General features: G+C 38.8%; 6 protein-coding genes across 6 annotated transcripts; 2 read left to right on the forward strand and 4 right to left on the reverse strand.

Annotated features, from left to right (window-relative positions):
* Window positions 1–384: 384 nt before the first annotated feature.
* MONOS_6028 (putative Wnt-binding factor required for Wnt secretion) lies at window positions 385–3,088 on the reverse strand. Its single transcript, XM_067876227.1, has 6 exons — window positions 2,952–3,088; window positions 2,730–2,861; window positions 2,445–2,660; window positions 2,139–2,390; window positions 1,883–2,070; window positions 385–1,721 (listed from the first exon to the last, which is right to left on the reverse strand). The coding sequence occupies exons 1-6, from the start codon at window positions 3,066–3,068 to the stop codon at window positions 1,064–1,066; spliced, it is 1,563 nt and encodes a 520-aa protein (XP_067736208.1). The 5' UTR covers window positions 3,069–3,088; the 3' UTR covers window positions 385–1,063.
* A 69-nt stretch (window positions 3,089–3,157) lies between these two features.
* On the reverse strand, window positions 3,158–7,315 carry MONOS_6027 (uncharacterized protein; the record flags this gene model as incomplete). Its single annotated transcript, XM_067876226.1, has 5 exons — window positions 3,158–5,220; window positions 5,507–6,206; window positions 6,327–6,969; window positions 7,021–7,166; window positions 7,246–7,315. 5 exons carry the CDS (start codon window positions 7,313–7,315, stop codon window positions 3,681–3,683), a joined length of 3,099 nt encoding a protein of 1,032 aa, XP_067736209.1. The 3' UTR covers window positions 3,158–3,680.
* Window positions 7,316–7,677: 362 nt separating this feature from the next.
* MONOS_6026 (uncharacterized protein) lies at window positions 7,678–16,400 on the reverse strand (the record flags this gene model as incomplete). The annotated part of the gene is made up of 1 exon (XM_067876225.1): window positions 7,678–16,400. One exon carries the CDS (start codon window positions 16,398–16,400, stop codon window positions 8,091–8,093), a length of 8,310 nt encoding a protein of 2,769 aa, XP_067736210.1. The 3' UTR covers window positions 7,678–8,090.
* A 717-nt stretch (window positions 16,401–17,117) lies between these two features.
* MONOS_6025 (uncharacterized protein) lies at window positions 17,118–18,891 on the reverse strand. The gene is made up of 4 exons (XM_067876224.1): window positions 18,818–18,891; window positions 18,652–18,685; window positions 18,092–18,582; window positions 17,118–18,029 (listed from the first exon to the last, which is right to left on the reverse strand). The coding sequence occupies exons 1-4, from the start codon at window positions 18,836–18,838 to the stop codon at window positions 17,253–17,255; spliced, it is 1,323 nt and encodes a 440-aa protein (XP_067736211.1). The 5' UTR covers window positions 18,839–18,891; the 3' UTR covers window positions 17,118–17,252.
* A 2,497-nt stretch (window positions 18,892–21,388) lies between these two features.
* MONOS_6024 (uncharacterized protein) lies at window positions 21,389–22,291 on the forward strand (the record flags this gene model as incomplete). Its single annotated transcript, XM_067876223.1, has 1 exon — window positions 21,389–22,291. One exon carries the CDS (start codon window positions 21,389–21,391, stop codon window positions 22,289–22,291), a length of 903 nt encoding a protein of 300 aa, XP_067736212.1.
* Window positions 22,292–23,187: 896 nt separating this feature from the next.
* MONOS_6023 (putative WD repeat domain 70) lies at window positions 23,188–25,364 on the forward strand (the record flags this gene model as incomplete). The annotated part of the gene is made up of 5 exons (XM_067876222.1): window positions 23,188–23,205; window positions 23,251–23,418; window positions 23,472–24,375; window positions 24,546–24,968; window positions 25,111–25,364. 5 exons carry the CDS (start codon window positions 23,188–23,190, stop codon window positions 25,191–25,193), a joined length of 1,596 nt encoding a protein of 531 aa, XP_067736213.1. The 3' UTR covers window positions 25,194–25,364.

Below are 25,364 nucleotides of genomic sequence, written 5' to 3' on the forward strand. Positions count from 1 at the left end.
AAGTGAAAGAAGATGATCATGAAAATGAAAAGGAAGAAATCAATGGAATTGAAAGAAAAAAGGGAAAAAGAAAAGAAATACTTAAATTGGATTCGTCATTTGTGTTTTTTTAATTTTTATTTAATTTTTTTTCATAACAAAAAAAAGGTCCCAATAAAAAAAAAGGTTCCCCATAAATAACTGACCATAAGCAACAAGGCTTTGATAATATTCTATCTTTCAATTCTTTGTATGGATAAAATAATATCGTTCAATTACGACAAGTCAATAGTTATCAACGTGATTTTTAATCGGATACTTTATATTTATTGTTCTTCAACTTATACGCTAAAAAATGAAGAACATAGCTTGGAATCAAAAAACAAGAGAAATATAAAAACGAGATAATTATTGACATGCTTTGTTTGGAAAATTTGTGAAAAAACGAGAGAAATCAAAAGAAATGTTTAAAACGATTAATAAAAAATATCGATATAAAGCAAAAAGAATAGAAACGAGAAAATATATATTAAGAAGATCGAAAACATTGTTGCACACAAAACCTCAGAAAATCAATGCGAGAAAAAAAACTACATTCTTTAAAATATCTGTAAATTACGGTCTATTTCCTTTGTTTTCAGCATTTTTTGCTGATAAATTGTCCAAACATTAAACAGAAAAGCACAGAATTTGGTTAGATGCAAAGATAAGCAAATGTGGTACATAGAAAAGAAGAAACAGAAAAAATTCAACTCTTAGGATGTCAGAATACCAGAAAAAAGATTGGCCGAAAATTTAAATTGAATTGAAAGCGAACTGAAGTTGCCTCCCCCATTAAATTGAAGATTGACTCATTATTTTTAGAATCTTGAGAAGAAAAGATTGACAAAAGACGAAAAAAACTAATAAATAATACCCTTAAAAATGGAAAACCTTTGACATGAAACACACTTAAAACGCAATCAAAAAAAGAAAAAGCCACATATTCGGAGCTGACATTGTATTAATATTGATTATTATCTCAATCCTCAAATAGATGGCATTCTCTTGTTCAACTTTCCTAAGCGATCGAACATCTCCCGCTTTACTCTTCGCCTTTGTCTTCAACGTTCACTACGCTCAATCCTTCATGCTCCTCAACCCTTCCTTCCAGTCCTTCCTGCACCTCTTCTATCTCTTCCTCGTTCTGGATAAGTGATGATCCGACACTGCTCCCAGCATCCCCGCCTTCTCCGATCTCGCTGCTTCCATCAGTATCGATGGAGCTCATTTCCTGTGCCCTCGTTCCTGCTTTCGGGTTGAGTGCTCCGTGTAGTGTTGTTGATGTCACACGCTCAGCAGAGGTCGGTGCCAGCCAGATCATCAGCATCCACCCAAACACCGCAGCTATGCAGTGCGACGCAAGAGACATGATGGCTCGGCCGCGCCCACCAAGAAACGGGCTTCCGATCAGACACGTCATGAACATTGCACAGACTACGATGACGTAAATGACAAACACCCTGTAACGTCCTTTGATGGCACGCGGATGCTGGCGAGATACAACAAAGCACCGGATGCAGGTGTATAGGAACCACATCGCCCAGATCAGCACCAAAACGAGCGACACGATGGCAATGGCGGTCTGTGCATATGTCTCGTTCAGATATCGCTCAACAACAGGATCAGAAATCTCAGTGATCGACAGAATCTGGTAGAAGATGTAGAAGATGCCTGCATATATCATCCGAGGAAGCACAAAACTGAACCAGTTTCCAAGCACAGATTTGTTGAATAAAAAAAATGAAAATGATGAGAGTCGCAAGAAGTTAAAATTTTTGTTTGAAATATATTCGATTTTCATTTAAAAAATATTTTTTCAAAGATAAATAAAGAAAGAAAAACAATTATATTCATTGCAAACCCTTTGAATGTGGTTTTTCTTGTGATAAATCCTCCGAGCAATGTGAGAATAAATACCATTGAAAACGACAAGAAGAGTGAGGAGAAAATGCAGTCAAATACAGAAACCACGATTGATTTCAAAGTGACAGATAAGAAGAAAATTGGATTATCAAATAAGATATCGAAGATCACGTAGAACACCAGCCACTATGTTCAAATAAGAAAAACATTATTTGATTAACACAAAAATATTCAATAAAAAAAGGATGGCAGACTATTTGCTCCACTGTTTTCTTTTCTGTATGGCTGAAAAACATGTAAATAAACCATCCAAACAATATGCATGTAATAAACAACTGTACGTAACGATATATAATTTGGAAGTAAGTGTAAAGCTCGCTACTATATGTTTGCACCATATAAATGTCTCCAACTGCTTCATAAACAGCATCTTTGACTTCAGCTTGAGCGCTATAAAAAAGAATAGACAAATCATAATCTCCTGGTTGGCCTGTGTAAAGTGTAATCTACAAAAAGAACAATAAATTTTTAATAAATGCAAATATTAGAATTATATATACTTCAGAACAGTTTACAGATCCAACATTACAGCTTACAACATGTGATTGACTGTACGTTTCAGTTTTTTGAGTTTTGTAGTTTGTAATGTTAAAAGTGATTTTCAAAAGAATGTTAAATCCAATATTTTGATCTTTGTGTGTTGGAATCATTCCAAAGCTAGTGAAAAGCCAATTTGAACGAGAATAATGAGATGAATAATTTATTGGTTTTGTTTCCTAAATTGAAATTTAATTTCATTAAAGTTAATACTCGTTATCTATTGAATCAATTTCGTATGCGCAAACGTTAAATAATCGTAAATCTCCTCCACTGCAGATTGCTGAATCAAAATCTGTTGTTCCTGGAGGACATCTCCACGTCGATGTAGTTCTGACATCATAAATTCTTTTTATTGCAAAAGTTGAGAATGAAAGCGCCTATGTATTGACCATTGTCGAAACATTGCATTCATTTTTAAAACAAAATGAAATGTTCTCAATGTACATAACACAAAGCAAAAAACATACGAAAATATATATCAAGCTAATGACAATGGATAATATCAATCCACAGTGATTGAAAAACTTTGTTTCAAAGCATTGAGTTGAATATGGTCTCTTTGCTCCACGATTCTGCTCGGACATTTTTATTAGAGATCATACCCATTTCTTCTCATCAAAATCATTTAAAGTTTTTACCGTTGAGCATAATAAACATCAATGCTTATCTAAACTATACGAACAAAAAAATTGTTTATTTGATAAGATAAAAAGAACAAATCAACATGACTTTAGTATTTGAAATGCTTGCGAGAAAGATTTAAAGATTGTTTGGAAATGAAAGTGAAGTGATTTATAAATAGAGGTTTCAAGTTGCAGTATTACACAAAAATAAAAAACGAGAGCGATATTTTAAATAGCAAAGGTATGCAAAGGAATTGCCGAGAACATTGCGCCTCATTGAATTTTTATTCAGTGAGGAATTTCGATGAGAATGAAATGAAATGAAATGAAATGAAAAATCCACCAAATAATAAGACATATTCGCAATATGTAAATACATTGGTGTAACGTTTGTTTCGATTCAAATGCTGAGCAAAGCAGACATTTCAAACATTCTGATGATGACAGAAAAAAAAAACATCCAAGCATTTCTTCAATTAGCAATAACCTGCACTAAATGTGTTGACTCTGCTGATGAATTCTGTTGTGTATGTATGAGAAAACAAATCTCCACTTCTTCCTGCTCTGTGCAATTCACACGTCAATTTCGTGCTCCCCTTCGAACTCGTCCGCATCCAGTTCGTTCGGGAAGAAGATGTCCAGCAGTTTTTCTGCTTTGCTCTTCAGCTGCCCAACAGGCGTTGACTGAGCAATTGTGAAAAGCTCATCCACAACTCCTTCCTGAATCATCATCGTCTTCATGTTGGAGTGCCAGAACACATCAAAACGGGCTTTTTCGCTCTGCCTTCGCTTCTTTGACACCTGCCTGGAATGTGAAAGGGATTGCTTGAAACCAAATCTGCTTTTCCCTCGCTTATCTTTTTTATTATGCTCGTAATTGTCATCTGACTCTTCTTCTTCTTCCTCTTCCTCTTCAATATCATCACCATCACCATCATCTTTCATTTTTGCTTTTCTTTTATCATTAAAGTAATTACTGCTATCAAATGGTATTTTTTTGCTGGTTAATTCATTATACCCAGAAGATGACGATGATTTATAAGAAGAATAGTTTCGATTATCTCTTGTTCTCTTCTGTGCTGACGCATTCCCCTCATTCAGGAATTCGTCTTCATCATAACTCTCTTCGCTTTCCTCTGTTTCTTCATTCGTGTAATCATCATCATCATCATCATCTTCTTCTTCTTCGTCATCATCACTTTCTTCTCCTTCCATTTTATAACCAGAATTTCTTCCAAATCTCAAATTCTCTCCAGACAAGCTCTTTGAGGAAGATGATGAAGTAACTGGCAGAATTGATGACAATTCCTGCCACGCCTGCTCCAATTCATCGCTTTCTCTGCACTGATGTTCTGCTTCCTGATTACCAATCTTCTCCTTCCTCTTCTCTTCCTCTTTCTCCATCTTTCTCCTCCTCCTCTTCTTCTCTTCTTTCTTCCCCACTTTCCCATTCACTTGCATCAACCCCATCCGCTTCGCCCTCTCAATCATCACCAGCAGCGCCTCCAGCAGCGACAGGCAGTTCAGCACCATCACTGCGCTGCTGTGGTACTTTTCCATCGCAGCACTCAGCAGAAGAGGGAAATGCTCACTCAGCAAAAAGTCTGCAAAGGTCATTGAGCCTGTCCGCAGCATCAGACTCAGCACAAACGACACGGCTTCTGAAATGACTTCGTCGCTGCGAAACTGCTCTCGAGCACGCAGCGCAAATTCGTCGTCTTCAGAAGAAGAGGAAGAGGAAGAGGAAGTGGAAGAAGAAGAAGTTGTTGTTGATGATGATGAATCGCTCTTTTGCGCATTCAACTCTGTCTTTTCGCAGAGCTCGTCTGTGATGACTGCCTTTGCCGACAGCACCGCAAACTTGTTCTCTGCCAGCTCCTCCACAGCCTTCGGCGACAGCAGAACCATGTTGGCTGCAGCTCGAAACGCATGGAAGCGAATTTTTGGAGAATGATGCGCAAAAAGCAGGACGAGAAAGGGCAGAAAACCAGATTCTGCTGCGATTGTAGCGTCTGTCTCTGTCTGTGAGGTGAAGTTGCAGAAGAACGAGCAGATTTCTGAAAGCAGCTCGGCAGCGTCGGACTCGTCTTCAAAGGCGCTTCCTTTGTGAAGACTGGGGAAAGGGAGTTCGAAATGAGTAATAAAAATTTTAATTATTTAATAAATAAATAAATAAATTAAGAGAAAGAAAATGCGTTTGAATATTTTGTTTTTGGATGAAAAAAAAAAAAAAAGTAAACATTTCTGCCAGAAAAGCCAACTTTAAAAAAAACTAATTCAAAAATAATGTACGAATCCCTTTCTCCCTCTTCCTCGCTTTCTCTTTCTCTTTCTCTCTTTCTATCTTTACCTCATTCATTCATTCATTCTTTCTTTCTCCTTTCTCTTTAAATGCACACATTGAAGCAGTGATTTCGATGATCCTTCTGATCACCTGTGTGTCTCTCAAGCATTCTCTTCCCTCAGGAATTCTTGCCAGAAACGTGGCACAGCGCAGCGCATCCAGAAGTGTGTTGGTTTTTGTTTGGGGAACCGAAGAAGAAGAAGAAGAAGAAGAAGAAGAAGAAGAAGAAGAAGAAGAAGATGATGATGATGATGAAGCAGATCCTCGCTCATCTGTATCTGAGTTTATTTTTGTTTCAGTTAAATTTGAAGAAGAAGATAAAGAAGACTGGAACGGTGATGGAGTTGAATTAGAAAATGGAAAAGAGTCTGGAAATAAATCGACCTGATCTTCTTCGTTTTCTGAGTCAATAGCATCATTATCATCTTCCTCATCTTCTTCGTTTCTTTCATCATCTTCTTCGTCTTCGTCTTCGTCTTCATCTTCATCTTCATCATCGTCACTTTCAAAATCCCCACCTTTTCTATTCTTCCGTTTTCTTTTAGAGCCATTTAAACGTCTGCTTGAACGCTTCACAGTGTCATCAATCTTTTCGTTTTCTGGAAGATTGTCAAGAAGGTTGTCGTTCCAGTACAGGAAAATAATCAGCTGAGCAGCAATGCTTTGCACAATGAACAGCGGCACCACATGACTTGACTCAGAAAGCGTTGTCTTTGGATTCTCAATGAAAGAGCGCGATCTGGTATCTATGGAAGCTGCAAAATCATGAACAGAAATATGCATTTGGTTCGATTTACAAGAAAAAGAGAATAAATGATTCAAGAGAATGTTGAGTCTCAGAGAATGAAAAAAGAAAAAATGAAAGCGCAGCAAACAAGTTCTTTCGGAAAACCACTGAGCAACAAGGGACAAAAGCGATATGATGCAAGGAATCATCGAAAGCGGCTCAATTGCCCAGCCGGCTGTGATGCTTTCGTTTTCGCTTATCATCACCTGATTTGGCGTAATCTCTGGGAAAACAATACTTTTCGGTCTGCAAACTTTTTCAAATTTAGAGTCTGACTTAACTATATATTTGTCATCTCTGATATTGCCCGTAAGGAGCCAGTACAAAACTTCCAAAAATCCTGCTTCTATGATCCTTTCATCAAGAGGATCAATATCCGTTAATATATTTGTAATGCACCACGTTGCTTGAAATCTTATTCTGCTTATTTTTGATGTCATGCATTTGATGACTTCAATGTGCCCATTTTCCATAACTATTTGATCAACATAATCCCTGTGCTCAACAGCAATGTTTGAAAGTATCCATAGAGCAAGATATTGATGATACGGATGCTTCAAATCTGAAGTTATTTGAATAATTCTTGGAAGAGATCCAGCGTCAATTATTGTTTGCGTGGGTGTTTTGCACAGCGAAGCTGATACGAGAATTAGTATTTCTTTGAGAGCTAAAAGTCTCTTGTTTGGCTGTTTATCATCAAGATAGGACAACATTTCCGACAACCTTGAAAGCTAAAAACAATAATGAATTAAAAAATTGATATTATGAAAGAATGAAAAAACTTTTTGCTGGATATGCCGAGGAAGTGAAAGGAAATCTTCATTCTGTTTTGATTTTCGTTTTGATGACAAAACAGAATAACGATTTAGCATTCTAAATAAAGCCACTTCAACTCCCTTATTATATGTACTTTCATCCAAAACGTTGTCTGCATAAGTGAAATTTAAAAACCGCAATTACGAAAAAAATAGTTTCCATGAATAACGATAAAAATAGCAAATATAAACCTCTCTCAAAATATATCTTTCGATAGTTAGATCTTGCGCTTGCTATGTTTTCCTGCAAAGCCAAAGACATAGCATGAAAACTGAATGTTCAAAGTCAATAAAAAAATATGTTGGTATACTTCCCAAAAGAAAATGTTTTCAAAGGATAGATTCAATATTGTGCAAAATTTTTACAATAATGAAAAAACTGAAATTTGTTTCAAACTTTTCCTGCAATTATATCACAATTAGTCAAACACAATAATGCAAAAAATTTTTAAAAAAAAAAATGAGAAAAATATAAGAAAATGAAGAATGGAACAAAAGTTATAAAACAAAAAATTTTGTCCTGAATGCTAAATAGTATCATTAAAATGATTTTTTTAAATTTCCTGTTGAATTTCACATGGTAGCGAATGAATTTTTGTTGATCAAAAATGAATCATTTATTCTATTGCAAATTCTATTGTTTCTTTTGAAAAAAGAAATATTAAAAAGAATTTCTCTTGAAAATAAAAACACTTCTGACGAATTGAAAATGATACCAGTCATTGTGAAATGAATATTTTCATTTCAAGATAACTAACATGTTTCCCAACTCAACAAACTGGTGCTGTGTTTGTGCTACTTGTCACAGGAAGGGTGAATAAGAATTGTAATTGGAAGAACATACATGTAAAACGCAAGTTAACATCAATAAAACAAATATTATGGAAAAAAAAAAAAAAAACGTAAAAGATGAAACAAAAATAGAAAATATATTTCGAACGAATAACAACTTGCTGAATACACACACGCAAATAAGAAATGCAAAATGCATTTCAATAAAAAAAATATATAACTTTTTTTTTTTTTAAAATTCCAGCTTATTTTCCATTAACAAGTAGCGTTTTCGAATTGCTCCTGCCTGACTCATCACTTTCTTTGCTCTCTTCATTTTCTCTCTGGCAATCCGAAAAGCATTCATAATCAACAGCATCTGAAATCGTAACAATCACTGCCCCCGGCGGAAATCGCTGGATGAACTCCCGCTTCAATTCCATCAGCTTCGGCCGATCTTTTGCTTCTTGGCTCAAGCACGTCTTCACACATTCATGCAACGATGACTCTCCATCTGCTCTATTCGTAGGCCTTTCACCATTCACAATTTTATCTCCAGCCAGCTCAGCTTCATACTCACCAAATGGTACATCAAGCGTCAGGCACTCCCACAGCATCATCCCAATCGAGAATGCCACCGACTTCTTTGTTGCTCCCATCTTCTTGTTCATCTGTAATTCAGGCGCCTTCCACCTCAAGCACTCTTTTTTGAAATCATCCTCATCCTCAAACGCTGATGAAGGCGGAGGCGAGTCTGTGAACCTCTCGCTCAGAACAGAAATATTTGAAGAAGAAGAAACAATACTCAATGAAGAGATGGAAGATGAGTCTGAATCTGAAGAAGAGCAGTCAGAATGCATCGTAACACAGATCACCATGTGCTCAGAAAACAAAACAATGTGGGGACTCAGATTATCAAGAGATTGAAGAGGAACTTCCATTTCATCAAATGAGTGGAGCGCCAGATTCGCCACCCAGAACAGGATCTGAGCAGCTGTCTGCTCCCTCTGTTGGAGGGTTCCAATAACCATCTCCTTCTTCTCATTCCGCCCATGAAGCAGCATAAACAGCGAATCTCGCAGGTCCACAATCAGCTTCTCATGAGGAGACGAGCATGCCATTGCATCCACCAAGTTTGACATTGATGAGGTTGTTGGGCACAGATCTTCCCCTCGAACAAATGTGGAATCTGAATCAGTTGTTGAAGTGGATGAGATGGATGGAGATGGTGTTCTCTTTCTTGTCTCTTCTTCTTTCTCATCGACCTTCTCCAGCATCCATTGAGGAATCTTGTCTGAGTCTCTTCCCAATATATATTCGGTTGAGCCACTCTCAGAAAGAAGATGCTCAGATGACTCTGAATGTTCTAATGTCTTGGCATAAACCCTCTTCTTCATTTTCTCTTCATTCTTCTTTTCAGTTTCCCTCTCTGCTCTCCTCCACTGCTCTTCTGGCGACATCTCCATCGTCACCATCTCAAATGCCTTCGGATCCTTTTTGATATTATCATTCACAATCTCTCTCAGATCTTCTGCTTCATTCTTCACCTTCTTCCAACGAACAATGAATATTATTGATACAACAAGAACAATCAAAAACAGAACAACAAGCACAATCACAATCAACAACCAATAAGATTTTCCTTCTTTTCCTCCTTCAACAAGTTTTTCATCTCCACTTGTTTTTGATTCACTCTTGTTTTTCAGAATAAATGAATCAGTGGCTGATGGCAAATCAGCTTTTCCAAATAAAATACACACGCTCACTTCTGCCTCGCTCGGCACGCCTTCAATTGTCTTCACAGGAACAGACCCATGCACCTCTTCTTCTGATATGAAACCGCTTGCATCAAACGAATATTTCTCAACCACCTCCTCATCCCCAACTGCAACAACTGTCTTGAACGAGAGGTTGCACGGAAGGAGAACCGATCCTCTGAACACGATATCCACCTTCTCCCCTGACTTTTCCAATGACACACTCTCCACCCTCGGAATGAAAAATGGTGATTCTCTTTCTCCTGCAATCCCTTCCAGTGAGCACCCTTCATCCAATATCCACAACGAGGTATTGTCCTTCACTCCATCCCCTCCCTTCAAACTCGTAACTTTCAATTTTGCTGTGTTTTCACACAAAATATTCCGCCTTGCCGATCCATAATTCGCTATTGATAGATTATTATTCTCAAATTTCCCATCAAATATCTCCACACTTCCACATGATAAGGAAAGCCCTCCATTTTCTGAATTTGCCAGTGTCGAGTCCTTCATCAATCCGGAACAATTCTGAAGATCAACCATCGACCCATTCCACAGGCACAGATTTTCGAGTGAATCTTCGTTGACTCCAAACTGTTGCACGCCCGCTGCTCCATCAAACACGCACGAAGATAAGTCAACATCTGTTAAATTTGTTAAAGTCGCAATTCTCCCTTTGTATGAAGAAGAAATGCATTTTTGGCTGGTGCAATTCTCCAATTCCATCAACAAATACGAAGATGAAGATGATGAAGCCAAGCAGCACGAACCAAATGATTCTCTCGTTATGTTTTGATATGTTGACTGCTTCAGCCGGAATGTCGACGCATTTGATGTCACACTCATTGCACATCCTTCTCTGAGCTTCGCGTTCGAAATGGCCAAGAAATTCATCTCAACATTTGCATCTGCGCATTCAACAGAAAGCAAAGAACCAGATAGCACAGATATAGCATCGAATTCTGAATGATTACATTGGATATTTGAATGATCTCCTGAACCGTCTGAGGAAAGCACAATCAAGCTTGCTGTGCTCTCTGCATTTCGGATTTGAACCTTCTGCAGCTGGGAGTCTTTGCAGTTGCGAAGGAGAAGGGCGGATTGTTCAAGTGTGCAACTGGAAATAAGCACCTGCTGCATTGAGATGTTCATCAGATTGCGGAAATCAAATAACCCTTTGCAATTCATATCAGAAATATTCAAGTCCACAAATGAACAACATTGGCCGCCTCTTGCTGCCACGCATGAAGAACCGAGGCAGAGAGAGGCAAAAGTGCATCCGTTGATCGATAATCTGCCATTCTTAACGAGAATTATGGAGCAGTTCAGTTTCATTTCAGAGTTTCCACCCCAATCTTCTTGAGCAAATGCTGTATCTGCAATAGACAAGTTGCCATCAATCAGAGATAACAAACTGGAATGAGAAGAAGAAAAAGCGCTTCCAAACAAAAACGTGAGAAATTCCATTTTCACTCTCGACGAGCACGAAACGAGGCTTTTCGTCTTGCTTCCGATGCTGCTGTTCAGCATAACATTCCCCCTGACGCCTTCTGCATCCAGCGACTTGATCGAGACATCGCAAGCGCTCGCTTCCCCTGTCACCTCAGCGCTTTTGTCAATCAGCAAATTGCTGTAAACTGAAGGAATGATGTGGGGCAGCGCAACATTCAGCGAAATGCACGGTTCGCTCATTGCACCACACTGGTGCGAATCGGAGGCATTGTAGGCTGAAGAAGATGCAAATATCGTCTCGCTCTGATACACAACCACAAGCAGCAATAGATCTTGCTCGTCGCCATAGTCGGGTGCTGTGCATCCCCACATCGCAAGATCCCGGACAAACGGTGCTCTGAAATCGAGCTCAAACAGTTCGACGCCTATTTGAGTTTTGACATTCGCGCATTTCACATACATGTCTCTTCCCACAAATGCTTTGTTCTCCATGAATGTGGTGTTTTTCAACAGGAAAGGAAGCAGACCATCGCTTGCAATAGATAAGCAATCCAGGAATATCGCGCCTCCTCTTCCAGTCGCCGAGCAGAAACAGCCTGAGATTGTGGAAAAACAGCACTCAAAATACCCTCCTTCGCTCAATTTCATCATCATTCCTCCGCCGTTCTCGCTCTGGCTGCTTCCACAATTCTTGATCGACGTGTTTTGCACAGACACGCTGGAAGGCTTGCTGCCGGTGCAGCTGATGATCGATGGCTCAGAAGGAGCACTTTGGCGAAGCGAGAAAAGCGTGCAGCATTTCAGTTGCACTGTTGGACTGCCATCTTCATTCAATATCTGTAGCTCGCCTCGCAATTCAGCCTGCGCCAGCACTGCCACAATGCTTTTGCCCATCAGCTCCATGTTGCTCATCGAAACATTCGTTAAGTCAATCCTGCTGCCATGTGATATCGTCAATATATGACTTTCGACTTGGATGGATTTGAATGAGCAGCTCGATAATTCGCATGTTCCAGTCAGACAGGCTATGATGCAATAATGAATTGCGGTGTCGGAGATGCTGGTGAAGGAGCAGCCTTGGGCAGCAAAAGAGCTGCCAGCCGTGCTTATCAGCTTCGTCTGCCCCCACCCAGAGCCATCCCCGCAGCGGACGTCAATGTTCATCAAGGAGCTTTTTTCATTGTTTGCAAGCACACAATCGCTCTCTTCTTCCTTTCCGTTCTGAGGCAAAATTGCTGCTCCGAAAGTCAGTACAGGACGAGACTTGGCATCAACTGAAGTTACAGAGACGTTTGAAATATCGACCTCGCTGTTCACATGTGCTTCATCAATGATCACAAAAGTGTTCATGCTCGGTTGCGCTGGCTCTTCCAAAGCACGAAAATGCTTCTGCCCAAACTCCATTGTTGCGCATGGCTCTTCTCCACTCCCACACCGCAGAACATCCCACCCGCTGTTCTTGCTGAGATAGATTTCCTGAGAAGAGAATCCAATCAGAAATCGGCACAGATCGAAGTTTGTTTTTGTGGTGTCGTTCCCCACGAACAAGTTTGTATCGCTTGCTGTCTCACTCACTTCAAACGCCAATGTCTGCTTTGTGATGGAAACGTTCAGGTCTGACGAGAGAAAGAACATGTTTTTCCCGTGCTTTGCAGAGCACTGATCAAAGGCTATCTGCTGGAAGGAGAACGCGTTGGAAGCCGAGCAGTCGAAATAGATGCCTCCTCCCTTTCCACCTGTTTCATTTTCGGCACAGCATTTTGTAAATGTGGCATTCTCCATCACAAACTGACCTTGTGTCTCAACAACAATTTTCATCGCGCCTCCCTCCATGCTCTGGGCGCCTTTGGCATTCGTGACGTTCCAATGCAAACACTCCACATGGCTTAAAATTGAGGATGAAATCAACACAGCGCTGTCTGCATTGCCATTAGCTGTCCCTTCAAAAGTGCATTGAGTAAGAGAGATAACCTCGTCACTCGTTGTGCCTCCGTTCAATAGTTTGGATGTTGGTGGTGGAACCACGCAGATGAGAGGCTGACCAGAGATATCTGATTTTTTCACATTCAATGAAATAATCGTTGTTGGAGTGCTATCCATGTTCTCCCTCACTGTAATAGGCGCATGCTGAAGATTCGCTGAACTCAATTGGCAGTAGTCCATATTGAGACTTCCTCCGCACATCTGAAACAGCCTGTAACCTATCTGGCTGACCTCGCCCTGCTGCATCTCGAATGCGCACTTTGTCAGCGACAGGTTGCTCTCAGAAGTCAAGAATATCAGAGTTTCTATTTCAGCATCAAAAGAAGAAGGAAGCAAAAAGCGGATTGACTCGATGGATGCATTCCCCATGGCTGCCATCACTTTTCCAGTCAGAGCATTCAGCGATTTGGCACAGGTTATTCCAGCTCGTAAATCATCTGATGATCTCAAGATCAAATCGGGATGATTCAGTTCGCTCTCAATTATCGCTGATTTGACGATAGCTATTGCTTTTGCATTTTCTTCTGCCAGCCTCTCCATGCAATAATCAACAGACTGGCACGGATAATCCGAGAACCCACACACAACAGTATCAGCACCATCCTCGCTTCCAACATGGACTGTGCTTCCAACTTCCTCCAGAAACAGAACCAACGGAATCGAATGCTCGTGATCATTTCCATGGAACCCACACAAATCATCAAAGGAGCTATATCTAAGAGCATAAGCAAAAGGAAGTGTTTCGTTTGTGATCGATTCTCTGAGATCTGGAGATTGAACAAACAAGTTGTTTCCATGCTTCGCTTTGTTTGGCTTTCCTGACGAAAAAGAAGGATTTGTGATGGCAAATGTCGCATTTGAGTGCTCAAGATTCAGAAAGATCCCTCCCCCAAATCCCACCTGCGAATCGAAAGGCGCCTCGCATTCTTCGAAGAAACAATCCGAAACTGTTGCTGAGAATGTGTTTGGCAGCGAGAGGAACAGCGCACCACCTCCATTTCCATCACCAGAAACAACACAATGCTCAAAAGTGCATCCGCTTATTGAAGCACCGCAGCCATCCTCAAACCCTTCGCTCCACACTGCTTTCAGGCATCCTCCATTCTGCTCGCTCTCAACATCCCAGAATGAAGCATTGGCAAGAGAGACAGATTTGCAATCCGACAAAGCAATTGCACAGCCTTGCAAAAATCCAAATCCAGAGACATTCACGAATTTCATCGTTAACGAACCTTCTTCAACCTGAATCAAGGATTTTGTTGATGACTGTGTTGATTGGGCGCTTTTGGTGAAACTGCACAGCTCCAGCTCAAGCGACCCAGAGCAGCCAATTGCAATTGCAGATCGGTTGAACACGCAAACAAATCGAACCATCTTTGCATTCAGCGAACCATTGCCGATGGAGATCAAGCATTCATTTGACGAGGCTTCGCGACACTTTATTGCAGACGCGTTGTTCTCTGCTCCGCTGAGAACGATATTTCTCCAGTCGATGTCAATCATGTCTTCTTTGAATTCTTTACTGTACATAAAAACATTCTGCCCCAAATATGAATTCCATCTTGTTACTCCATATTCTACTGTTTGGCATTCCGAGCCTGTTCCTCCACAAGTGTCCTCGTCGCTTCCAGAATTGCTGATGTGTATTTCTGGCTGAGCTGTTGGCAGATACGAGTCATACACAACACCTCTATCTCCGCATGCCTCTGCAAATACACTGCATTGCACAACTTTTCTTGTGGCTGTTGAAAGTGTAAAACTTTGCAATATCTGAACTGTGTTGTTTGTTAAGCTAAATCCCTTTCCAATAAAAATATCTGCTGCATGTGTCGATTTATTCACTGTATTGTTCTTAAACAAGCAAAATTGGATTTTGACGTTTTTGTTGTGATCATTATCGGAAACATCAAATCCTCCTGCTCCCAGTGGAGCATCTCCATTTAATAAATAACAATTTGACAACACAAAATCTGTTCTTGGTTCTTGAAGAAATACTGTTCCGGCATAGCGAACCAATGCTCTGCTGTTTTTGAATACAGTGTTGTAAAGTGATCCACTTCCTCCAATATACCATGCAACACTTCCTCCATAAATTGCTGAACAATTTTCAAAAGAACAGCCAATTACAATAGATAAATTATTTGCAATATGAGCAAATGCTCCTCCAATTGACCATTCTCCTTTTCCGCTGCAATTATTAAAAATTGAATTCTCAATGTGGCAATTACTTCCATTGCTAAATATTGCACCCCCGTAACCATATTGACCATTATATGTATCGGTGCATTCGGAAAACGTGCATTTTCCTACAATGAGCTTGGCACTTCCGCCAACTGAAATTGCACCCCCATGCAAAGCGCTACATTCTGCAAAGCAGCAATCTTCGAATTTGATTTCTCCTTCAGAAAATGATTGTGCTTCATTCGTAAAGTTCTGATGAAAAATGGTGTTTCTCGAACGAATGAAAGAAGTGTTCGAGGAGCTGAAACCACATCCACAAGAGCCAGAAATAAGAACACCATAAAATGGACAAACACAATCAGTGACCTTGCAGCCTTCGATTTTGCTCTCCTGCAAAGAATGCTTTTGTGGAAAGTTTTTGTTGCTGCTCCGAACTGACACATTGTGGAAGCTGCAAAAAGAAGCAGAGGCAAATGACAAATCGACATCGCCAATGAACGGATTCGCAGACGAGGCACAAAACGAAGAAAAGGTGCTGCACAAAACATGAACGCTCCCTGTCAAAGGCTGTGTGCAGGAGCTTGCTGAAACAAGAGATGGCCATGCCTGCTTCCGAAAAGTCCTTTGGAATGAAATATTCGTCATTCTTATTGCTCCTCCTGCACACTCAAAAGCAGAAGATTCGGTCTCTGTCTCCACGCTTATAATGCAGTCACTAACAGACAATATGGACAATTCGTTTCTCACAGAAATGGCAGAAGCGATTTTCTGGATGATATTTATTTGCTCAACTGCCAACGACGAGTTCAGAACCGTCATCCTGCTGCAAATACTACTCCACTTGTTCATATCATTATTGAGTGTGCCAGCAAGAAAGTTATGATTTAATGCCCTTTCTGAATCCACCAGCAATCGTTTTAAGCGTTTTTCTGTATTTCGTGGCCAGCCAGATGAATCCAAATCCTGCACCACTTTAGGCTTCACCACGCTGATTGCATTCACTCTGTGCGGAAAGGGCGCATTTTTGCTTGCCTCATGAGTTTCTCCTAACCTTCCAATGCTATAATATTGAAAATCGGCTTTTTTGAATGCATCTGCTTTGTAGTTCGTTTCTTCATTGCAGAAAATTGCGTGTATAATTATGGTAACACTAAAACTTGTGAAAAGCAAGGCTCCTGCTCTTCCTTTGCAACGCAACAACATGATTGTTTTCTTGATATTTTTATTTTACAACGAAGATCAATGTTTTCAACTATTGGTTATCATATTCAAATGGGACAAATTTTTTGCAATTATGAAAAAAAACTGAGGTTTGCTTTAAACTTTGCTGCAATTATATCAATACAAAAGTTTCATTTCAATGCAAAAAAAAACTGAAAAATACCAAAATCAAGAATAATATTTGAAAGAGAAGAATGGAACAAAATTCATAAAGCAAAATATTTTGTCCCAAATCATCCAAAAAAAAAAAATAAAAAAAAAAAGAAAGAAAGAAAAAAAAAAAAAAAAAAAAAGAGAGAGAGAGAGAGAAGAAAAGAAAAGAAAAGAAAAGAAAAGAAAAGAAAAGAAAAGAAAAGAAAAGAAAAGAAAGAAAGAAAGAAAAATTAAAAATAAAAACCATTATCTTTACAGTGCATGATTTCTCTTCTTCAATTCTCTGAAATCTCATGGAATGTTAAAGAAAAGCAAAGGAAGTATCTAAAGGAACATTTACCACTCAAATGGATAAAGAGGAGACTTATCAAACTGATGAATGAAAGAGGACTCACATATTTGAGTTTCATGAAACTTGCTAAATAAACATAACTTTTTCAAAATGATTAATGAAATGGTTAGAAGAAAATGAAAATTATTTTTATTCTCTCTTTTTTTTCCCGTTCATTTCATCAAAATGAAGTGAGACATTAAAAATAAAATAGATGAAAGACTCAAATGATTGTTTGCTTTCTATTTTGCGAAACGATAAGAAAAGAAAAGAAAAGTAAGTGAATTTCTGTGCTTCAAAGTTCAATGAATTTCTTCAAACATTTTTTCAGTATAATCTGAAATATCGAATCATTCATCATCATCATCATCATCATCATCATCATCATCATCATCATCATCATCATCATCATCATTTTCTTCGTAAATAAAGTAATATGCTTCATGAAAGCTTGTGATGATATCATCGTATCCTTCTTTTTCCATCTTTTCAAACAGCTTCCTTTTTGTTGCCTTTTTATTCTCTTTATCTATTTCAAAATTATCCTCTTCTTTCAATTTCCTTGATGCAAACTTAAAAAATGAAATGCACTCAAAAGTCATTTCATCGTCCATAGTTGATCGCTGAATCATCTCCAAAACAGTACCAACAGCTCCCCCTTTCACCAAGTGATCAATCTTCACGACTCCATTTTGTGCCACAGTTTTCAATAAAGAAACACACCAATCGCAAATATCTTTGTAATTATCTCTTGCAACTCGTAATAATTGCGAAATGCTGTGGACAAGCAGAATAGATTCTTCATTCCTCAATATGCAATTGCAAAAACAAGAATTCAATGTTACAAGCCATCTCCTGATCATAAGCACTTCTTTCGCTTCTTTTCCTCTATCTTCCTTTTTCTTCTTCCAATCCACACTCTTTGCCAACTCTTCCAATTCTCTTCCTGCTTCTCTCTCAAAATGCAGCCTATTCACATAAACACTTTCCAAACTATAATCTTTGAATGACATCTTTATTAAAAATTTCCAAGCTGATTGATACGCCAGGCGTGTCAGGTTGTGACATTCCTGGTGATGTTCAATGATCTCCTTGATCTCATTCAGATACAATTCTTTATCCAATTTCTTATCAAAAAAACAAGGGAAAAAAAAGCGAAAATTTCAAAATGGGGAAAATGTTCTCAAACTTTAGTCCCAATACCGCTCAAAGCCAACAAAACCATTTCCACTTCCTTTTTTGCTTCCTCGTTTTCCTCTTTGCTCAATGCGATTTTGATAAGACAGCGCACACAGATTGAAAGAAATTTTGAGGAATTCCATCTGTTAAGCAAAAGATAGCATTCGCAAAGATCAACAAGAAGCTTTTCATTTTTCCCTTCCTTCTTCTTTTCTTCTTCTAATATCATCTCTTCAAATCGTTGATTCAATGAAGAGCTCCCAAAGCTTTGAATAAAAATTCTCTTCAGCCTGGTGCAATATCCAATGTGTTTCAACAACAGAATGGCATTTCCAAAATTCATTTTCTTTTCATCAATCATTTTTTGAATTTTGTCGAACTGTTCTATCGAGAAAGCACATTTGAGATCTTCCCTATTCATCTCTTCCATCTCTTCATTCATTTCTTCGATTTTCTGTTTTTGCTCTTCCTCATCACAAGTTTCAAACTTTGAAAATAATTCTTCAAAAAATAAATAAGATAGTAAGAAATCAAATCAATAAGAATTCAAATGCAACAATGAATACAAACCTGCGAACTTTTTTGAATTGCCTATCTCATGCACCTTTAAAAAAATATATAGCAGATTGAAAGCATGTCATTTTGATATTCACATTGAAAGTTCATATGTTTGGATAGAAGAAATAGTTGAAAAATAAAAACTCAAAATAGCCCATAGAAATATTTTCTTTCAAACTCTCATCATAAATATTAACATTTTTGATTTGTAATTACAAAGATAAAGAACGCTCTATCTTTTCTGTTTATTGTTATGGATGTTCTGATCGAGTTGTTTTCTTTGAACGAAATTAACCATTGGAAAGATGAGAGTTGGTTAGGAAATCTATCTTGTGGAATACGCGAAATTATTTTGAGAGGTTGCGCGAGACAGCGACTTTAAGGCATCGATGATGGAATTGGGCAAAATGATTTTTATGAAAAGCGTCTTTGAAGGAACTTCAACAATTTTTTTTAAAAAATCGAAATATTCGCATGTATGCGTTTTTTTATCGTTCTTGTTTGTTGAGAAGATGCTTTTATAAACCATCTTTTCAGAGTCCAAGAATCTGATAAAATATAAAAATGGCCAATTTTTTGTTTTTCTGAGGAGATCATAAGAAGAGAGCTGTGCCAAGATCCAGTCAGCAGATGTGAATTGCAAAATTTCCGTATTCAGTTGGGAGAGGGTAAGAAAATGAGAAAAATTGAAAAGCATTTTGATGAGAGCGAAATGGAATTCAAACAATTGGACAATTATTGGAAAGAATTGAATTCGGAGATCTTTTTTTGGAAAAAAAAGTGGATGAGAAGATCGAAAACAGGATATTTATGTGGGAAAAAAGGATGATGGAGAAAGAAGCAGTAAGATTCAATGGAAAAAAAGAATGGAATCATCTGTGATTGAACAATCTTCTGCATTTGCAATATGGAGGGTGTATGTGCTCTTTTGAAGATTTTTTATTACCAATACAATTCTGATTATTTTTCATGTTTTTCAATCATTTTTCTATTTCAGATAACAGCATTTTTTGTGTTGAGCGTCAATTGCGAGGACAATCCATTTCAAGCAGCACTTTTTCAAATTGTTTGGTTTTTTCTCATTCTCCTTTAATCTCTTCATTGACGAGATTTTTTTTAACTTGACTGATGGAAAGAACGCCTTCTTCGTATTTGAGAATTTGATGTTTGAATAGCCATAAAATTCTCATGTTGCAACACAAAATAAATCTACATTCTGTTGTTGCTGTTGTCTGTTATGAAATTCGAATCTGTTCATTATGCCTGCATTTTCTTCAAATGAGTCTTGCTCGCCTTTGCCGCCCAGCTCGTCCAAAGAGCATCATCGAACTCATTTCATTCCATTTCTCTCTCAGATGCCCCTTCTTCTTTTTCTTCTTTCGTTCTTTCTTCATATCTGCTTCTGCAAGAATTTTATTTGCAAAAGTGGTCATTGTATTGAACTCTGATCATTAAGCATTCGTTTCTTCTTCTTCTTCTTCTTCACCGTCACTTTCTTCTTCTGAATACTTCACATTGAATGATATGCATCCACTGCAACATTACCCCAGCTGTCAAACTTCTTTCCCATCAATTTCTTCTCAACTAGAAACAAATGAAGAACAAAATACGGATGGTACGAAAACTAATACAAATTCAATTAACAATAATAATAATAATAATAATAATAATAATGGCAATGATAATAACATTAACAAAAACGACAGAAAAGAACTTCTTTCATCTTCGATGAGGAAAAGAGGGCATTCGACACCTGAACTGTCACTATCAACGGAGAAGATGAAGAAAGCAGATGTTTTGTGTGATTGTGCGAAGGATCAAGTGAATAAGAAGGAGAATGCTGATTCATTGACATTAATATCAGATGATATGAAATCGTCTTCATCTTCTTTGTCTCCAAATTCTTCTTCTTCTCCTTCTCCTTCTTCTATCGATATATCAAGAACTGAATGATTTGTATTTCCTTTCATGTTATTTGTGATAAAAAGTCTATTTGGGCCAAAATCAGTATTTTCATTCTTGTTTTGCTCTTCTTCAACGCCTTCTTCAATGAGCAACAAAAATGTTTTAAATTTCTACAGATGCAACTCCCGTGGAATTCAAAGTCAAACATTATCATCAATTTTCTATTCATAATCGCAAAATGAAAATTCATTCTTGTACAGAATTTCATCTAGGCCTAACACAGCAACGAAATGATTCTATATTTAGCCAAGAAAAGTCTATCAGATGGCGTTCAATAAAAAAGGAGGCTGACTTTGCCATATTGGATGTTCTTCTTCAGATTTTCAATGTCATGCGCCTTCAGTAATCAATCAAAGATGAAATAATGAGAGAAAGCGATTGGAGGAAAATTCATTTTTGAAAGGAAAATTCAATGAAACAGCCGAATTTACAGCAGACATGTGTGATTAATCCATCAAAAGTGTTTTTGAGTCAATTTCTTATTTTTTGTGTTTGTGCCTTCTCTTCAAATTTCTTCGACTTTGCCTTCATTTGCACATAATTTCACAATTTGTTTGCTCATTCAACAATACTCGCCAACGTTCTTCATCTTCTTCAGAAGACCCATCGCATTGTGTGTCCTCTTGTACGGAGTCTTTTATAGCCAACAATGCATTGCTCTGATGCAAAGATGATCATTCACATATTCATTGTCAGCTGTATGCCCGTTGATAAAGATTTATAAATCGAAATTCCAATTGCTTCTGTTCTGTCATGTCCAACAACCGAGTTGTCTTTCTGAGTGATGTTTCCCATGAAAGTGAACAAGGGCTCTTTCACAGAAGCGACAAGGGATTCACACACAAAATACACATCTCTTCAGACACAGGTCTTGTTGGTTGAAAACACAATATTGGTGATGGAAAAGGTTGTGGATGACACTTGTGAACCTTCATTGAACTCGATCATGAGAGCGCCGCCTCTTCCTCCAGAACTTGTATCCTCGCTCACAGAGCAGGTGGAGAAGGCTGTGTTGCTCACTGAAAACGAGTTGGCAGACGCTGGTGAGGCGAATGAGATGCATCCGCCATTGGTGGCAGTTTGTTGGCTCAACTGTTCTGAGTTGACGTTGGTGATGGTGCAGTTGGCGAGGGAGAGGGAGGGGGCAGGGGAGGTGGCAGAGGAGAGGACACAGCTGGCGGGGGAGGCTGTGAAGGTGATGTGGGTGATGTTGGAGGAGTTGAGGGTGAGGGGAGCTGTGAGGGAGGTGAGGTGGAAGATGCTTTGGCTGTTGAGGGGGAGACTGGTGATTGCTGTGTGGTTGAGGGCGAGGGAGCCAGCAGTGAGGAAGAAGAGGGGTGTGGTGATTGAATTGGAGGTTGTTCCGGTGATGGTGGTTGTGTTGAGGTTGAGGGAAGGGGAGTTATCGGAGAGGTGGAAGAGGATGGGGGTGATTTGGTTTGTGGAGTTGTGGGCGATGGCGAGGGCAGAGACTGTGAGGGAGCCCTGGGTCTGTTGGAAGAGGGCAGAAGTGGCAGATGGATCTGGTGAAGAAGATGCAGATGAAAATGAAGAAAATGATGATGTTGTTTGTGATGACTGTGAATGTGAGTTTGGTGGCTGGGGAATGCCACTGGAGGCGATAGTGGTGGCAGTTGTGCCGTTTCCGGTGATTATGGTGTCAACCGCGCTGAAGGTTAGTGTTTGAACGGGAACAAATGTTGAGGCGAGGAGGGTGAGAGAAGCGTCTTGGAGGAGGGAAATGAAGCCGTTGAGGGCATACTCGATGGTGGCACATGGGATTTGTTGGGGTCTGCCACAGACATCAGAATTAGTTCCACCATTTGCAACGATTTTGTTCTGGGCAATGAGGGGGAGCCAGTCATTGAAAGTTTCATTATCAGCTGTATTGTTATTCCACACTCTTTTCGTTAAGGTTGTTGATCCACAATTCTCAAATGGAGATGGGTGATGCTGCTTCCGTTGAAAAATACATCATTCCCTCTTCCATTAGTTGCTGTGTTACCATCAAAGAAGCAGAAAGTTATGAATTTCATTTCATTTATCCAGGAATATGTGTCTCTGAAAAACATAGCAGCTCCTTCATAAGTGGAAGAAGAGTTCAATTAATAATTTATAAACTGGCAATTATTTACCAAAAATTGGCTCGGTTTGTTGATTGAAGAATAATGAAATGTGAGAGAACCAGCTGAATCTCCACTGGAATGTGAAATGCACTTGCATTTGGAAAACAGGAATTGAAAATTTAACTGATTATTATTTAGTCCAAAATACCAACCAGTTCCACGCCAATTTGTTATCGAACAACTTTCCACTCTGTTTTCTGAGAATGTCCAAGCAGAGTTAGATTGAGGATATTTTATTTCTGCAGATCCTGCATTCAAAGAAGAGTAACTTATGAAAATGTACTTCGCCACTTAAGTTTGCTTCAAATATTAACTCCTTCTTTACGAAGCGCTGTTTTTTTAAAAAATGTTATATGATTATTTTAATAGAAAATGCATTCATAAATTTTTACATCATATATTCTCCGAAGAAATGTTTATCACTTCATATCTTCCCATAATAAATTTTTGTTTTTTAATGGAAAAAGAAATGATTGTTTGCGATGTTATTCTGTGATTAATCTATTTGCCTTTTGTTTAGGAAGAATCCCTTTCAGATTATGAAATCGAAGAAAAAAAAACTGATGGAATACCTGCTTTTTTTCTGGATGCAGAAGAATTTTTGTGCGGAAAAGCAGATAAAACAATATCTACAGTGGATTTTGATGCGAAAGGATCGCGCTTGATGCTTGGTTCTCTAGATGGAATGGTTTTATATTCGTAATTTCTTTCTCTTTTAATATTAAACTGTTAATTTTTCAGGTTTGCTATTGCGATTTTAACGGAATGAATTCAGCTGGAAACGCATATAGGGAGATTACTCCAACATACGGACATGCAATTAATGATCTTCACGTTTCGAAAAATGGAGGCTATGTTTTAATTGCTGCTGAACAAGAAAAAGCAATAATTTTGGACGGCGAAGGGGGCCTCGTAAAAGAGACCGAAGTTGGAGATCGCTATATAAAGGACATTTCAACTACGAAGGGGCACATTGCGCCTGTTAATCGATGCCGTTGGAATCCGAGAGATGGAGTGGAATTTTTAACTTGTAGCAAAGATGGTACTGTTAGAACCTGGGACGGAACAACCTTTCAACAGAAGTGCGTTGTAAAGGCGGGGCTGCGTGATGCGACGCACAAATCACGCGCTGCAGTAACGAGCTGCGCATATTCTGACGATGGGTCTCTGATTGTTGCTGGGCTTTCTGATGGAAGTGTTCAGGTGTGGAATGCAACGCGGGCAATGATCAATCCGAGCAGAGAGATTTTGAATGCGCACGAATACTCGAGCGACGGTCTGGATGACAAATCGGTGACGACTGTGGAGTTTATTGATATGTATTCGTTTGCCTCAAGAGGACGCGATGGAGCATTGAAAGTGTGGGATTTGAGAATGTTGAAAAAGAAATCAAAAAGCACTTCTTCTTCTTCTTCTTCTTCTTCTTCTTCTTCTTCTTCCACTCCATCGGGTATATCTTCTGCCGCTTCGTCTGCGTCCTCTTTTGAGCCACGATCTGCTCACATTGTTCCAAACCCAGGTGGTTTGGGAGGATTGTGCGTGGCGGAGGGGATAGGAATAATCGTGGCAGAGGGTAACTTGGAACAGAAAACGGGAAGGCTATGCATTTTTACAAATGACTGCTCAAAAATGCTAACTTCAATTGGTTTGAAATTTTTGTAAAGTCGAATTTCATCTAAATTATCAATATTTTATTGCAATTAAAAAATTTTTTCATGTATTTTTCAACTCATATTTGTCTATTTTGATTTATTGAATATTATTATTAAATTTATTTTAATTTTATTTCAACAATTTTTCCCCCCACACCTCCAGATTGCTCCGATGGGTACCCCACACAAGTAGTATACAACCGGACAATCAACCAGATTGCGTACGGGTACAGCGATTGTCGTGCTCATGTCGTGTACAACCGCAGCGCATCGAGATTTGGTGCCCTGAGATGTGTTGACAAGGCGTACCATGCCAAAGCAGCCGACCCGTCATTCAGCGTGGAGGCAGTGAATCCGCTGTCCAGGAAGTCGATGAAGGACCAATTTAGAGAGCTTAAGAGGAGGAGGGAAAAACCTGCAACTCGACGGATTCCGGAGCAGCTGAAAGAAGGCGATGGAAGCGGAGGGAAGCTTGGGGCAAGGACGTTGAAGGAATCGATGCTGCTGAAGATGATTGCGACGAACGAGGACGATCTCTTTGCGGATCCGAGAGAACAGCTGTTGAAACAGGCGAAGATTGCTGAAAGTTTGTTTGACAAATATGATTGCATTGAAATTTTTTTATAATTTTCATTTTTTTTTTCATTTTTTTCGCTTTGTTAAAAATTTATTTTCATGTTTATCAAAACTTATTCTTCAATTTGTCAATTGTTTTGTTGTTGAAATAGCTCACAAGCTGATAAACACCTTGAAAGAGACGGAGAAGCGATTGAGGACAAACGACGGGCCTGAAGACGCGAAAGAAGAATGAGCTAATTTTTTTGGCATCCTTTGGAATGTGCCATTCACTTCGAAAGAAACTACCACTTCACACAAACTATCTCATTTCAAACATTTTTGATGGAATTATTTGTTTTGGCGTTACCATCTGTGATTTTTTTTTCAGTGTTAACCTTGAAAATGTGACAAATCCAATTGCAAA

Source organism: Monocercomonoides exilis (genome assembly GCF_001643675.1).
Source record: "Monocercomonoides exilis strain PA203 chromosome Unknown scaffold1-2713096, whole genome shotgun sequence".
In the NCBI taxonomy this organism is placed as follows: Eukaryota; Preaxostyla; order Oxymonadida; family Polymastigidae; genus Monocercomonoides; species Monocercomonoides exilis.

Bases quoted from the DNA above. Each gene is read 5' to 3' on its own strand.
- MONOS_6028 (XM_067876227.1), bottom strand. From the start codon at position 3,068: ATGTCCGAGCAGAATCGTGGAGCAAAGAGACCATATTCAACTCAATGC. The intron at 2,862-2,951 runs GTATGTTTTTTG...GTCAATACATAG, and splicing joins TTAGCTTGATATATATTTTC to GCGCTTTCATTCTCAACTTT. The intron at 1,722-1,882 runs GTTTGCAATGAA...AAACTGGTTCAG, and splicing joins AGAAAAACCACATTCAAAGG to TTTTGTGCTTCCTCGGATGA.
- MONOS_6025 (XM_067876224.1), bottom strand. From the start codon at position 18,838: ATGTTAATATTTATGATGAGA. The intron at 18,686-18,817 runs GTTTGAAAGAAA...ATTTTTTTAAAG, and splicing joins TGTTAATATTTATGATGAGA to GTGCATGAGATAGGCAATTC. The intron at 18,030-18,091 runs GTTTGAGAACAT...TTTTTTGATAAG, and splicing joins TGAGCGGTATTGGGACTAAA to AAATTGGATAAAGAATTGTA.